We start from the raw sequence: 16,742 nt of genomic DNA, 5'->3' as shown, positions 1-16,742 counted from the left end.
TTAAAAGTTTAAATTGTTTGTTACAGTATCATTTTCCACCATACATTCATACAATAAAATATTTTACATATAAACCAATAAAGTTTCATTAGTTTTTAACCACATATTCTCCAAAAAATACTATTCAATAACTCATTATTCCTAAATAAATCCTATCAAACAGTTCCTAAATTCCAATTTAAAATTTTCAATTGCAAAAAGAAGGGGAAAAAATGGAAGTTTGCAATCACTTGTTGAATCAATTATGCAATACAAATATCATACAAAAAAATTGGAAAAATAACAAGGATCCTTTTGGTATAACCATTGCATATACAATTGGAGTAATTACAAGGAGGAAATATGAAGGCAAAGACAAGGGGGAAAGTGGTATTGTAGCTAGTATCGAAACCAAAAGCAAAATAATTTCATTTACTGGATAAAGAAAAACCTGAAGAATGGCTGGCGGCACCGTGGGTCGTATTTTGCAGAATGAACAAGTAAATAAAGTCGAGAATGAATTGATGCAGATTCCGAGCCCTTCTGTTCTTGTGTGGGTCCTGCATTTGCTGCATAAAGCAGTGGGTGATTATAGCAAAGATGTCGACTCTTTTCGTTCCACAACAAAGCCCTCAGTCTGAGTTTGAATCATAGAAGTCACTAGGGAATGTGGTCGTGATCTCAGATTCGAGTATTTGAACCACTCTGTGCATGGTGGGACGATCCTCAGGCCCTGAAGAAACACATCGGTTGGCAATTGAAAGCAAGGTATCGAGGCTTTCTGATTGTACCCCTTCACAGTGTGGATCAACTATTTCTCGTGTTCTACCCTCCGTTACTAAATAATTCAACTGCAAAAAGAATTAAAAAGAAATAAATCAGTTAACATACATATTGACATGAAGCATGATTGATACTATTAAGCCAATCATTACTGTTCCTTATGATTTTCGTAAGCAGGCTAATAAATTGAGATATGAAATCGTGCATTTATGCTCAGTCATTTCCAAGTTAATAGTAGGATAATTAAATTAGTTTTGACACGCGCATCTTGAGCAATTGGGTTAAAACTAGCATTAGCAAGAGTTAAAGATCTACAATAACAAAGAAAGTATTAAAAGACATACCCATCCAACAATGTTTAGACCCCTCTCGATGAAGGACGCATCAGTAGGCCGTTTTCCACTCACAATTTCAAGTACCAGNCATACCCATCCAACAATGTTTAGACCCCTCTCGATGAAGGACGCATCAGTAGGCCGTTTTCCACTCACAATTTCAAGTACCAGAACCCCAAAACTATAAACATCAGTCTTTTCTGTAGCTCTTCCACTCTGCATATACTCTGCAAATGTCGTGTGATTAGCATACCTTCTTGTCACAAAGCAGGACAGAAAATATCCAAATCAGTATTATGATTATGATAATTGGTGCTTTAAATTGCTTATAAGCTGGTCAAATATCATTTTTAATCACACATTTCTTAGGACTTACAACTTTTAGTTAATTTTTAACCACATATTCCTTGGACCCACAGCTTATGAACACAAAAGCTTAGCCAAGCAAGCACTTGATATTATTCCTTTATAAAGCTCACAAGCTTGACGTAGTATTTTGTCATGGTGTCAAGGCTATGGAATTTCAGTTCTTTAGAAATGGAATAACCAAGATAAATTGAAATGTGGTTTGTCTAATTATATTTTCACCAAGATTTCACATACACCATCATGCAACTACAATGAAAATGGATATAAAAAATACTGATATATGAAAAACGAGACATTTCACCAAAACCATCTTGTGGTGAATACTTTTAGCGGTATAATTGCCTTGTGTACTAAATCAAAAACACCCAAAAAAGGCAAAAAGGGAATTATAATATCCTGTACTTACCAGGGGCCAAATATCCAAAGGTGCCAGCAACAATTGTCGTGATATGGGATTCGTCATCCTTCAATAATTTAGCCAGTCCAAAATCAGACACTCGAGCATCAAAATTTTCGTCAAGCAAAATGTTGCTTGACTTGATATCACGATGGATAACCCGAGGGGAGCAATCATGATGCAGATAGGCGAGCCCTTTCGCAGCTCCAGTGATAATATTTAAACGAGCAGCCCAGTCTAGCTGCTCACCCCTCTCTGCACAGAAGATAGTGAATCACAAAGACATGAGACGATTATAATAGTCCAAATGAGCGAAAGATAAAATGTCTGTAACCAGATCATGTGGACAATACTTTGGTTACAACACAAAAGAGGAAACACACGTGATGATAAGAGTTCAATAGCAGCACATCACGTTCATGTGAAGGCTATTGAGTTCAATACTCGCTAAAACTAAAGGATGAAAATTTTGACAGTTTATATTTACAGATACATAGACAAAAATGAAAAGTTAAGCCCTTGTTTAAGCCACATTATTGGAATGAAAATTCATTTTTGAATAGTATATTGATGGGAAATGTGTGGTTAAAAAATAAAGAAATATTTTAAATTTGCGTGTAATATTATTTTATTAAAGAGTGTGTGGTTGAAATGATGTCAAATCATTGTTGAAGAATTTATTTTTTTCAAATAATGTGGCTCAAACAAGGCCTAAATTGCTGTTAGAAGATGTTTCCCATCTATTAGAAATAATTAAAAATAAACATTTAATTATAAAGACTAAGACATCCACATTAATGTGTATCACAAGGTCATGGAAATTGCATCTAGATTGATAAATTTCAGTTATACTGGACAAAAGAATATAAAATGACACAAACTTGAAGGTGCTAGCTTTTGATACTTAGTGTTGCTTTTAAACTTTCATATTAATATTAAAGAAATGATTAGTTAGATATACTCGACTTTGTCATTTAGCTTGATGCCCATCATCCTTACCAAAAGGCAAGCCTATGAATAGTGCAGTCTCCTGCAGGCTCAACAAACTACTTGTCTATTACAGCAACAAGAAAAGCCTTTACATACAGAACGAAAAGATATTATTTGTTGTTTAGAGACCGGTGGAGCAATGTGCTTTGCAACATTGTCAACTAATGATCCTGCAAGTGGGCTTTCCTCGAGAGTGGAAAAAGGTATTATATTAGTTTCATGAGGAATCAACCTGCAAGCTTTAACAAAATTAGGAACAATGACCAAAGATTATTGATTGCTACTTCTTAGAATGTCAATTTTGTTTGCTCTTTGCATCAGTAGTGACCACTAAAATTCTGATAGAATCTACATTAGTAGGATTCCCTAATTCCATTTTTCTGAAATCCTCAGGCCAAATTTTCCTTGGTGAAAGAACCAATAAAAATAATTGCACCTCAAACACTATTACAGAAACATTGCTTATATATAGTACTGGAACAAAGAATCTAAGCACTGGAACAAAGAATCTGATATTTCCACTTAAAGTGGATAATAAAGTAAAACAGCGTGGGTAAATTTTGTGAGCTAAAGAGAATTTTCCTCCTTATAGCTATGTAGTCACTTCAGCCATTCAAAGTAGGCATCAACATAATTTCATCGATGCCAAGGCTTTGTACTCAAATTTCAAAAGTAATAGTGTGAAGTGTGTAGAATACATATGATCCGCTTGTAGAACATAGACTAGACTCCCTTGCCACGTTATTTATGAATGATGACCTTATAGACCACCTAAAAACCAGTCATCTTATACTTAATGGTGTTTTCCTCCACAATTGGCCCAACAGAAACATCCACCATTGGACTCATGTAAGGCTGAAATTATGGGTCTAAGATGAATTTCAACTGTAGGCGTCTTTTCCTTCTATTCTCCTCTTAAAAAGGAATATAATGTAGCAGGACCTCCAAGTAAACCTACAATGAAGATATTTTGCAAGGTTGACCAAGTCTGCGTATGAAACTAAATATTCAAAGTTCAAACCGTATGACTGCAAAACCTCAAGAGTTGTGCCACAATACCTATGTAACATTATTCTTGCAACAGTCAATTCTGGAATAAACTGAACTGAGAGGTCTACAAACATGCATTTGTGCATTTGTTTCAAGCATTGGTAATATACATAAAACATAAAATAAAAGATACTATGCAAAAAAAGGTATCTCACCATGAAGAGCTTCATCTAGGCTGCCTCCCGATAAGAAATCATAAATCAACAATTTTGATGTTGGAGAATTGCAATATCCACGCAGGTTTACCAGGTATCTGTGTTTGATACTTCCAAGGATTTCAAGTTCCCTCTCAAAGAAACGATCAAATCCCTCATTTATCTTCACAATCCTTTTCAAGGCAAATACTTTACCATCATCCATTGCAAGTTTGTACACTGTTCCAAATCCCCCAGCACCAATTATGTGTTCCTCATTCAATGTCTCCAATTTTTTTATGATGTCCTTTGAAGAGTAAGGCAAGTCTCCATGGAACATCACTATTGATGCACCTGAAGAAATGAAAATTAAGAAAAAGTTCGATATCTTACAGAATTTAAAAAGGCACAATGATGTGACAGTTAAGAAATATTGCAAATTATGTGCATAGGTATTGGATAAGTACCTCCACAGACATCCATGGCAAGGCCTTTCCCATCATTTTTGCCAAGCCTCTTATACAGGAAACAGCCGCAGAAACAAACAAGCGCAACCAAAAGCAATGCAATCACAGTAGCAAGTGCACTTATGAGAAGGCCTGAATATCTCTTCTTGAACTGACTTTGGGCTAAAAACATCATGAAGACCAATATTAGATGCTACCACGAAAAGGATTAACTAGAAAAAATTAAAAATAGGGCAAACCAACAAGGAACAGAGGCACCTTCATTATTAATGGGCATTTTCACTCACGTTCTACACCTTGCTCTATATTAAAAAATTCCTTACATATGACCAACATGCTATCATCGTAGGCTTTTTTATCAATTCATTCTTCTGCAAGATAATAATATCATACTGAACTATCTAATGATTAAGTGAGAAATAAAGAGGAAAGATTTTGAAAATGGGATTAGGATCATATCCTTTGCATCCATGATTAGCATTCTATGTTAAAAAGGATCGATCGAGAAACAAGGCATTTTGCCTCTATGAGAGAAGGCGCAAGCATTGAAGCGTAAGCCTCAACACAAACCAATCAAATAACTTGAAACAACTAATAAAATACAAAATATGTTCATAACAAACCATAACCATCTTGAGTATTCATAATAATATAAAAAAATAAATCCCTCCAAACAAACATAAAATAGATCGATAAAGTTGTGAATAGTTATCAAATCAGTGATCACATAAAACTGATAATCCATTACTAGAAGTCTAGAACTACAAAAACCTAAAAGTCATTCATATCATCACTACTAATAAGATCTTCAAGAGAATCTATAGAAAACGTCCAAGTATAGAAACAATATTGGGGGTGGAAATTGTGATTTTGAATTTTAGGATAATTGGTTTATTATTTTCTTTCCTTATTAGGCAGATTATTTTTCCTTCTTTTCTTTCAATTGATGTACTATAAATTATTTGTATTGCTGCTGGAATAATCAATAAACACAAAAATTCCTTCCAACAATTGTCTTCATAGTATCAAAGCCTAGGTTTCTCTAACCTAACATCTCAATGGCGGAATTCCCCACCAACAGCAGGGAGTAGACGACCTCTGCAATGTCTAATTTCGAAGCAGAGACCGCCCCCTCAATTGGTAATGGGCTGGAGACTTCTTCCTTCCACTCATGGTAGAAAAATTGAATGGAAGGAATTATCGAGAATGGGCCCAACCTATTAAATTAGTAATTGACGGTAAAGGGAAACTGGGTTACTTTACCGGCAAGACCAAGAAATCAACCAAGAGTGTCATGCTACAGAAGTGGAAGTCGGAAAATTCCTTGGTAACCGCCTGGTTGGTGAATTCCATGAAACCGGCAATTGGAAAGACGTATCTATTTCTACCAACCGCAAAAGATGTCTGGGATGCAGTGAAAGATACCTACTCCGATTCGGAAGATTTTTCACATATTTTCGAGATTAAAACTCGATTGTGACAAACCCGGCAAGGCTCGAGAGATGTAATAGACTAATATATAAAATGGTTGCTCTTTGACAAGAATTAGACCTCAATGGAGAGGAGTGGAAGTGTGGAGATGATTGCACCTTGTACAAGAAGAAGCAGGAGAATGAAAGAGTGTATGAATTTCTTACAAGGCTAAATCGTGAGATAGATGATGTCAGAGGCCAAATATTGGGTCGGCGACCACTACCTCCCCACTCGCGAGGTGTTCTCCTGTAATTTGTTATCTGTTAGTCAGTTGACAAAAAATTCTAATTGCTCTACTAATTTCTTTCCATCTTACTGTATCTTTCAGGACCTTTCATCGAGGAAGACGATTGGCAGTGTAAGGAGTTTGAGGAACTATACTACTTTAAGGAAGTTGATATGAGTAGCCTAGGTCATATATTAGACTGTAATTATGCATCTACCTCTAGAGATAGTGAACTTTTGTTATGGCACAATAGATTGGGACACCCTAGCTTGAAATACTTGAAACATGTACTACCTTCCATTTTCAATAATAAAACTTACGTTGAAATTCAATATGAAAGTTGTCCTTTCCAGCTTCCATGTACAAACCATCTAAACCTTTTGCCATGATTCACAATGATTTATGGGGACCTTCCCGCTACCCTAATCGGACCCAAACGAAATGATTTGTAACATTTATAGACAACCACACTCGAGTATGCTAAGTTTACCTCCTAAAAGAAAAAATGGATGATCATTCCGTATTCATCAATTTTTACTCTATGATTCGAACCCAATTTCAAACGCCACTCCAAATTCTGCGCACTAACAATGGCACAGAATACTTTAATACTGCTTTACATGACTATCTAAAAAAACATGAGATAGTCCACCAAAGTTCATGCGTCAACTCTCCCCAACAGAATGAGGTTGCTGAGCTAAAAAATAGACATCTACTCGAAGTTGCCCGTGCCTTAATGTTCACTACAAACATGCCAAAGACATTTTGGGGGATGCCATTTTAACTTCTGCATACCTCATCAATCAAATGCCTAGCCCAACTATCTCATTCGACTCACCAATACATAGACTCCAAGAGCACTTCCCGACCTCCCACCTCAATTCCAACCTACCTCTCAAAGTATTTGGTAGCACTACATTTGTACATATCCACTCTCATCTCCGAATTGAACTTGAACCACATGCAATCAAATGTGTGTTTCTTGGATACTCGCCTACACAAAAAGGCTACAAGTGCTATGACCTGTCCAACAAAAAAATCTACGTCAGCCTCGATGTCACCTTCTTCGAGAACACCCCCTGCTACAAAAATCCTCATCTTCAAGGGGAGAATATGAGTGAAGATCAGTTATCAAATCTAGAATTCTTAGAAATTGATCTTTCACCATCTGAACTAACACATACAGAACCTATCAATCTACCTTCTAATGTACCATATACAGGAGGAAACTTGAATTCAGGTAGAGATGATGGAAAACATAATGACGAATTATTGGTTTACTCAAGAAAGCCAAAATCAAAGTACAAGGAAACTCTTACACCTGAGGCACCAAGAGAGTCAGAACCGATGATAGGACCTGATGAGAACCCGTCCAATAAATCTTCAGATCTAGATTTACCTATTGCTATCAAAAAACAAACTCGGTCATGTACTCTCCACCCTATTTCAAAATTCATTTCTTATAATGCTCTATCTGCAAAGTTTCGTACTTTCACAGCTAACCTTGACAAAACCAAAATCCTGCTGAATATTCAGGAGGCCTCGAGATCACCTAAATCGAGAGAAGCAGTAATGAAAGAAATGAATGCTTTGAAAAAAAAATGACTTGGGAAGTGGTAAAAGAGACCCGTAGGCTGCAAATGGGTAGTCAACGTAAAGTACAAAGCAGACGGGACAACAAAACGCTATAAAGCACGTTTGGTTGCCAAAGGATACACTCAAACATACGGCATCGACTACACTGAAAAAGTTACACCAATGGCAAAACTTAAAAGGCAGTAAATCTAGACTAGCCACTTCAACAACTAGATATTAAGAATGCTTTTCTTAATAGGGAATTAGAAGAAAAAGTTTACATGACAACAGCACCAGGCTTCAACAACAAATATGAGGAAAATCAAGTATGTAAATTGAAGAAATCTTTATATGGACTTAAGCAATCACCAAGATCGTGGTTCGATAGATTTGCAAAGGTACTAAAGAGACAAGGATATCAACAATGACAATTACATCACACAATGTTCCTCCAACATTTCAGAGATGGGACAAAAACTATCCTAATTGTGTACATAGATGATATAATCCTAACAGGGGTTAACAAAGCTAAAATGGAAAGACTAAAGAAATGTTTGACTGCTGAATTTGAGGTAAAAAAAACCTAGGACAAATGCGATATTTTTTAGGGATGGAGGTTGCAAGATCAAAAAAAGGTGTCAATGTTTTCCAAAGGAAATATATTCTCGATCTTTTGATCGAAACTGGTATGCTGAGATGCAAACCCAGCGACACACCTATTGAGGTAGGAAAATTGCCATAGGATACAGGGAACTCAATGGAAATAGACAAATATCAAAGACTAGTTGGGAAGTAAATCTATCTCTCACACACTAGACCTGACATAACCTTCGCAGTCAGCATGGTAAGCCCGCATATGCATTCTCCCAAACAATCTCACTTGGAAGCAGGATATAAAATCCTCAAATATTTAAAAAGCACCTCTGGGAAAGGATTGTTTTTCAAGAAAAATAAACACAAAAGAGTAGAAATATTCACCGACGCAGACTGGGCTAGATCAATAGAAGATAGAAGGTCCACTTTAGGGTATTAACCTTTGTATAGGGAAATTTGGTAACTTGGAGAAGCAAGAAACAGAATGTAGTGGCACGAAGCAACGCAGAAGCAGAATTTAGAGCTATTGTACAAGGAATATATGAAGAATTATGGATAAAGAAACTCTTGAAAGAACTGAAAGTTGGAATGGAATTGCCAATCAAATTCTATTGTGACAACAAAGCAACGATCAATATTTCCCTCAATTCAATGCAACATGATAGAACAAAACATGTAGAAGTAGACAAGCACTTTATCAAGGAAAATGTGGATGATAGAATTATTTGTATGACATGTTCCGACCAAAGAACAAACGGCAGATATCTTCACCAAGGGGTTATCCAGACAAGTATTTGATGACTTCAACCGCAAGTTAAACTTGGTCAACATATATAGTCCAACTTGAGGGGGAGTGTAGAAAACATCCAAGTATGGAAACAATATTGGGGATGGAAATTGTAATTTGTATTTTAGGATAACTGGTTTATTATTTTCTTTCCTTACTAGGAAGATTATTTTTCCTTCTTTTCTTTCAATTGATGTACTATAAATTATTTGTATTACTGCTGCAATAATCAGTATACACAAAAATTCCTTCCAACAATTGTCTTCATAATCATCAGAATGTTTTGATACTCATAACATCCTCATCACTATCAGGGCAACACACTAGAGATCTGAAGATTTGGCAGATATGAAAACATGGCATGAGCTTCGCTCCTGGGTATGTGAATTTTACTTCTGCAAACAACATTGAATGAACAATCTCCTACGCGATAAATTTTACCTAAATCAGTAGATGAAGCAGAACCACCATTGCTGCATATTTTTTGTGTCTGCTTGCCACATAATTCACGATTGCCAACAAAGCTGCCAAGAAAAGCATCAATCAGCAAATGTAAAAACCCAACCACACACCTTTACTACAGAGAATAGAATAACAGAAAACCATAACAGTGACTTCAAGAAAAACACAGGAGAAAGATTCTATTCTCTCATTTGGGTTATAATGAGAGGAAATGAAATTTAGGATCTAGGTGGAGGCTTTAAGAGAAAACCTATTTTCTTTCTCTTCGTTTTCTTCTATATTCTGAAACCATACAAGACAAGAAAGTTTACAATTTTCCCCTCTTTTCTCCTTTCACTCCCACACTAATTACATAGCAATAGATCAATTATTAGCTACAACAGAAATTAATGATTGGATAACAAATAGTACTGGCAATCAAAAACTACAAAGAAAATAAAATTAAGCCCACGTTTGATCCCCATCATTTAAAAACTTATTTTCAACCACACATTCTTTCAATAAAATCATTTTATACGTAAACCCAAAACTTTTCTCAACTTTTTAACTGCACATTCTCCAAAAATTCAGTATTACAAAATACACTATCCCAAAAAATGAGGCTCAAATAAACCCTAAAGAAAATCAGACAAGGAGTGTAGTAGACCAGAGAGCAAGACTAGACCAACAGGAAAATACAAAAATCACATTATCAGCTTCACAATGAAGGTCAAAAAGCATACTAACAATACGGACCACTCAATATAAGATTATAGATATTTTGTACTTACGAATCATTAAGAAAATTGGCAAGAATACCATCAGAGGGTATTGATCCCACCAGAAAGTTTGTTGAAACATTGCTGCAAACATTGTAAGAGAGCAACAAATAAGTACTACACCTGGAGAAACTGCCCAATGACTGATGTAACTTGGAAATTATAGGCACTCACAAAGTCGAGAGCTTGCTCAACTTCCCAATAGATGCAGGAATGTTGCCACTGAGAGAGTTGCTTGAGAGGTCTCTAAAAAGTCCAACAGAGAATTAAATCATTAACTTTGAGAGGACTCCTGTAAAACTAAAAATGAACTTCTATGTGGGATATCAAAATCCTCTTATACCGTTGAAGATAATTGCCAAGGTCACGGGCTGAATGGACAGATTTAAAACTATGGCTAGAGTAATTCCCAACAATTTCTTGTCAGAAGCACAACAACATATTGTCAAGAACCCTGGTTCTCAGATTATCAATAAACAGAAGCTTCTCGACTTTACCTAAAAGCAAAATTAGGAAAAGAAAAGGCACTCCGGGAGATAGTCTCGCTGAAAATACTTACTCTGCTTAGCTTGAACAAAACCCAAAAGTTTTGAGGAAGGGCTTACTTGCCAGAGTGAAATTTTTTGTCTTCAGTCTCTTCTTTCTGCTTAGACTGCTTCCAATTAATAACATATGTGATATTATATCTATGTGATACCACTTAGACCTATCTCACTAGTTATTACATGGTTCCTTTTTATCTGACTATCAAGACTTGCCCCCGTTTGGTCTTGGGGGCAATGAAATTTGTTTTCCTTCAATAGCAATATCGTGCTTAAGTGTTCACTCTAGATTCTCCAAGTCTGTCTACTTGCTGGAAGAACAAACGACTTTCTTTTTAAGGATAAAAGAAGCATTTATTGAATGCAAGCTGATAGCATAGACATTTACTGATTTAATGATTGGGCTTGAGACTGTATATTATGGATGACAAGATTTTGCAATCACCTTTTACGTTTGTTCAAAGACATTGGGAATTGTTGGAGAGTATAATCAATGTTGCAACATCTAATCCAACAGTAAGAAAGGTACAATAAATTATCTCATCCTCATGATTCAGCTTGACACAGATGAGGGCACTAGCTATCCTAAAATGACGTCAACTGATATTTTTCTTCATCAATAAAAGGGAAGGTTGTTAACAATTGTCAATTATGGAAGTACACATTAGTGTGTCTCGAGGCTAGTGGTCAAAACTTCAGCTTAGCATCCGATGGAATGAATAGATAGAAGGGGAAATCTTTTGATGGCTTTCATATTGAGCCTGTCTATCACATTAATAGAACCTGAAGTCTTGACCACATCTACATACTTCAAATCTCATTAAGGATGCCACGGAATCACAAGGAAGAGTCTTCATAGAGCAGGTAAAATTACTTACAGATTCTCAAGCTGAGAAAGGTTCCCCAGTTCACTCGGAATAAATCCACTCAAGTAGTTACCCTGCAAAAATCTGTATAAAGGAGAATCAAGAATTCCTCACATGACACAGAAAACTAAAAAGACAGAAAGAAAACAACAGTGATGAATTAGAAAAAGAAGCAACAATGTATCATCCTTTTTTCTCATACAGCTATCACTCAATAATTTGTATAAAACTCAGACTAATAATTATCTTGAGTCAAATCAAACAGACACGTCTCTGTTCATTGGGCAAAAAGACATTGGAAAAAATATTACAGTACAAGGCAGATGCGGAACCAGTGCAACCCCAAGACCATGACTAATAGAGCTTCTTTTTGAGAAATACATATAACTTTTTACTCTTTCCTCTATAAATGAACGAAACGCAGTCAATAGAGATACCAACTTTACCTTAGCATGAGGCATTATCTGTTTATGACAAAGTATTCAATGACTGCAAAGCAGCTATCATATTTTTTGAGATGTTAGCGTCGTCATAAATTGTAACCAATCCCTTTAGAAGTTTTATATTAACTGCAACCGTTCTTTGCAGGAAATTCCAGAGCAGATATTAATAAATGATTAAAAGAATTAAGATTTAGGCATCTCAAATACTTTGTGATGCATAAATACCATGTTTTAGATTATATCCTCGGGATCAAATTACTGAACACGAGCTTGTCAGCAATATTGACATTATGGTCAACTTCAAACAAATAGTTTCCCTATTATACTTACATTGACTGCAACCTTGTAAGATTTCCCAATTCTGGAGGGATTGACCCGTATAAATTGTTGTCATGAAGAGCTCTACAAACATATAATTATCACAGTATCAATAGAAGGTATAGCAATAGATGGGAAAGAACAAGAAAAAGAAACATACAGAAATTGCAGACTTTCTAGCTTCCCGATATCTGGTGATATAGGTCCACTAAACTTGTGGTTGGGGAGGCTCCTGGACATTTAGTGATACCAATTATTAGAAGTAAATTTCTGCATAAAAACTACTGTCCATCAAACCAGGTGCACATTCCTGATATCCAAAGCTTGAAATTTCAATAACTTTGGAAAAAATTCTAATTCAAAAAAGAGGCAAAATATTATCGCATTGTAAATTTTAAGGAAAGAAAAGAGGAAAAGAAAGAAACCATATGCCCCTGTTTAGTTTAGCTAAAAATCAAATTTTTGGTAAACTTTTATCAAAGTTGATGAAATGTATGATTAAGTTGTGGGTCCCGCGAAATGCATTAAAATTGATTATTGACTTTAACTTATATTTGTATCAATTTTCTTAGCTAAACCAAAATTGGATTTAAAAAATTGTTTCATAAATTGATTGTTGGATCAGCTCTCAAGTTAAAAGAGTACTTTCTTCATGTTAGCGTCCAGATGATAAATTTGATATTGAAATTGAATCTTAAATTTCAATACTCCATTTACTTAGAAGTGCTATAGAATGGATGTATATCTATGTTCTTGCAAAATGGTGTACTCTAGTCTATGTAAGTAATACTAACAATGTTATAGGAATATCATGTATGGAAGTAATTGTCTTTTATCAGATTTCTGAAGTTTTATAACAATAAATTTCATGTGTAGTTGTTTGAGAAATGGGATAATTATTCATTTAGCTAACATACCAGAAACTGCTTATTTCAGGCAAGTGACATTATTTGAGGACTTTACAAAAGAGAAATGAAGACAGAACAAAAAGAGAGAAGAAAAAAAAATATTACGTTTGTTAACGTAGTCATATAAGCATTAAAGCTTTGTACATTCCAAGCCCCTACATATATGTCACAAAAAAATTGTCTTTAAGAAATCTCGAAACATTGTGGAACTCACAAGGTTATAACTCTCTTCGAGTTGGGATCGCATTGTACCCCTTTCCACCCACATGGATCAGGATCCTCTGGTCTCCACTGCTGCAGGACTCCGTCTGAACTAATGATGGCTGTCCTAAAGCTGACCAGCACTTCTCCTGAAAATTGGAAGCATTTTTTCAAGTATAATAATTTTGCATTCCCATTTCCTTCAGTATTTTGCATGACTATGCAAATAATTGTACGACAATAATTTTGGCAGATGCTGTGATCCCAACATGTCTTATTGTTGAGTTGTATAAATGAAATTTCTGACAGGCAGTAGAAGCTCATTATACTTGAGGGAAGAGAAGGTAAACAATTAAATACATTCTAAGTTGCAGTAGACTTGTATGTCATGGTGTTTCTTATTATGTAGATGCTATATTTAGTTAGATTGAAAAGAGATGTCTCTTAACATCTTTAGACGGTCTATACATAAGTACCCGTGCAAAATGGAAGAAATTAGCAAACAAAAAATAAATCACCATACCATCAGGACTGAGAGCCTCAGTTTCTTTTGCCAAAGCGTGAAGCAATAGAGTACATAAAAGCAATGGTTGCTGGAAATTCATGCGGAAGCTGCCCATTGTAGCTCTAATCAGGCAAAACAAGGTCACTACATAGCATCTATGCACAAAGCTCCATAATATTCCTCTGATCATGCAGTTATCAAGTCAACAAAAGCCACATGGCAGCCACTTCAGATCCCCCGGGAAACAAAAGTAATATTTTTAAATATTTATAATTAAGGAATAGAAGAAAAAATCTTCACATTTATATTCTCTGGTTATATGCATCAAAGGAATTTTCAAGACGGCAGCAAGTGGATGCACATGAAAAAGAGACCTTTTTGTATTTATGATAAATGCATGGTGGGGTCATGATCGGTAGCAGTCAAGTTCTTGGGCTATGCAACCACAAGTTGTGCTCTACAGAGCATGAAATTTGTTTTAAATGTTCAATATGACAGATCAAATATCGATAGGGTCAATGAACTGTTCACCCTGGTTGGCAAAAGCAATCAATCACCGCATTATGCTCACAAATTGAACCCTCGCGTTTGTGTAGGAAACCAACTTTTCCTACTCATAATTCACAAAATTCAAAACAAATGCAACAGAACTTCATCTGCCATATTGATGTTTTTTCAGATAAAATATGCCATGAATGAACTTTAATAGTCAATTATTCATATAAGACTGCCCCGCCTGAGGACCCATGGAATGTAATTGATGTGATCTAACAAATAGTTTTCCTGACTGAACAAAACAATTATCATAATAATCAGAGCAACAGAAACACCATTGAATTTCAGGCATGGCCTTCTAACAGAAATGTAGCCTCGAGTAAAGTAATTTCCATTCAACGAGCCCACAGTCACATCTCTGTGGCTTCCATTCTTTCTTTTTAAATTCCTAATTATGAGATCTGAGGCTGTGCCATTCATAAAGCATTAAATCTTTTTACTTCATTTTCAAATTAAGCACCATCAACTGCAGAATTATGTTAACATTGATTGAAGAAAACTAAAGGAACGGAAATTTCCAATAAGGCAGAGTGTTTGTGTCAGACAATCCTTTCAGCATGTTCATATTTAAATTGAAAATTCAATGCATTTGCCTCACTGGATACTTCTCTAACACCCATCATACATTTATTGGTCACTCTAAAAGCATGTTCTCGAAAATTAAGATTCAAAATTGCACATATATTATAGAATGGTAGACTTTAAATCTACAACCTATTATTTTGAAACCTAAATATAATTTGTTGAATGGCTTATGAAACAGTGTAATTATGAGAGCGTGTGAAGGAAGAAAGAGAGAACTATTGTCAAGGTATTCAATTTATCCTTTTGACTCGATAATCCTCATTGTGAGGGTTCCTTTGTATATATACGAATAATAAGGCAAATTACATAGCTGAATGTTAGCTATCACTGTACATGAATGGAAACTGAGCAATTTTCTACCAATTACAACTATTATACAAAGCTATACAAAGCATCTCTAATTCTGGCGTTAATTACTCTTTCTATCTAATTGACATCCCCCCTCAAATTGATGCTGGGTGATCAAGAAGCATCAATTTGCCCACAAGAAAGAAATAACGTTGTCGTGTCATGGCTTTGGTGAATATGTCGGCAATCTGTAGATCAATAGAGATATACGGAAGAGAAATAATATTTGTGTCAAAAGCATCTCAAATTGAGTGACAATCTACTTCGATATGCTTTGTACGCTCATGATATATTGAATTTGCAGCAATCTGAGTAGCACTCGTGTTGTCCGCATGAAGGGGTGTAGGATCAGACTAAGGAAAGCCAAGTTCAGCTAGAAGCCCACGAAGCCACATAATCTCAGAACAGGCAGCGGACATGGCACGGTATTCGGATTCAGTTGAAGATTTAGACACACATGCCTGCTTTTTACTCTTTCAAGAGATCAAAGAATTACCAAGAAACATACACCAACCCATAATGGAACGACGAGTATCAGGGCAACCGGCCCAATCTGCATCACTAAATGCAACAAGACGAATAGGAGACCCAGAAGGGAAAAAAATCCACGATGAGGAGTACCTTGGAGATACCGAATGATGCGACGAACTGCCACAAGATGAAGATGTCGTGGAGTTTGCATAAACTGACTGACTTGCTGGACTGCGAATGATATATCAGGCCTAGTGATGGTCAAGTAGTTGAGGCTCCCAACTAATTGACGAAAGATAGTCGGATCAGGAAGGAGCTCACCCTCTTCACGACGATATTTAACATTGACTTCCAGAGGAGTATCGACGGATGAAGAATCTTGAAGACCAGCCAAAGTGATCAAGTCTTGAATATATTTGTGTTGGTTCAAAAATATACCTGTGGAATCAGTGTGTACTTCCAAGCCCAAAAAATATGTTAGAGGACCAAGATTCTTCATGTGAAAGGAAGCCTGTAGGTGCTGCTGGAGTTGAGTTATCAAACCAGAATCTGTGCCAGCGATAACAATATCATCCACATACCCAAGTAAAAGAACAATATCTGTAGATGTCTTACAAAGAA

General features: G+C 35.8%; 1 protein-coding gene across 3 annotated transcripts; it reads right to left on the bottom strand.

Moving 5' to 3' along the window:
- Positions 1-204: 204 nt before the first annotated feature.
- LOC111373037 (LRR receptor-like serine/threonine-protein kinase FEI 1) lies at positions 205-16,741 on the bottom strand. Of its 3 annotated transcripts, none has more exons than XM_022995493.1 (14): positions 14,181-16,740; positions 13,671-13,806; positions 12,709-12,818; positions 12,561-12,632; positions 11,800-11,871; positions 10,554-10,625; positions 10,392-10,463; positions 9,601-9,683; positions 4,505-4,666; positions 4,059-4,391; positions 1,873-2,118; positions 1,266-1,324; positions 1,107-1,181; positions 211-830 (listed from the first exon to the last, which is right to left on the bottom strand). In XM_022995493.1, exons 3-14 carry the CDS (start codon positions 12,786-12,788, stop codon positions 612-614), a joined length of 1,545 nt encoding a protein of 514 aa, XP_022851261.1. In that variant the 5' UTR covers positions 12,789-12,818; positions 13,671-13,806; positions 14,181-16,740; the 3' UTR covers positions 211-611. The 3 variants fall into 3 exon arrangements, with proteins under 3 accessions (XP_022851260.1, XP_022851261.1, XP_022851259.1); XM_022995491.1 differs by having other exon boundaries at positions 12,709-12,780; XM_022995492.1 differs by lacking the exon at positions 1,107-1,181 and having other exon boundaries at positions 205-830; positions 1,191-1,324; positions 12,709-12,780; positions 14,181-16,741.
- Position 16,742: the final 1 nt, after the last annotated feature.

This window comes from Olea europaea, unplaced genomic scaffold (assembly GCF_002742605.1).
Source record: "Olea europaea var. sylvestris unplaced genomic scaffold, O_europaea_v1 scaffold1063, whole genome shotgun sequence".
Taxonomy (NCBI): Eukaryota; Viridiplantae; Streptophyta; class Magnoliopsida; order Lamiales; family Oleaceae; genus Olea; species Olea europaea.
Note: the sequence above shows the minus strand (reverse complement) of the source record. Positions and strands in the feature narration are given on the sequence as shown.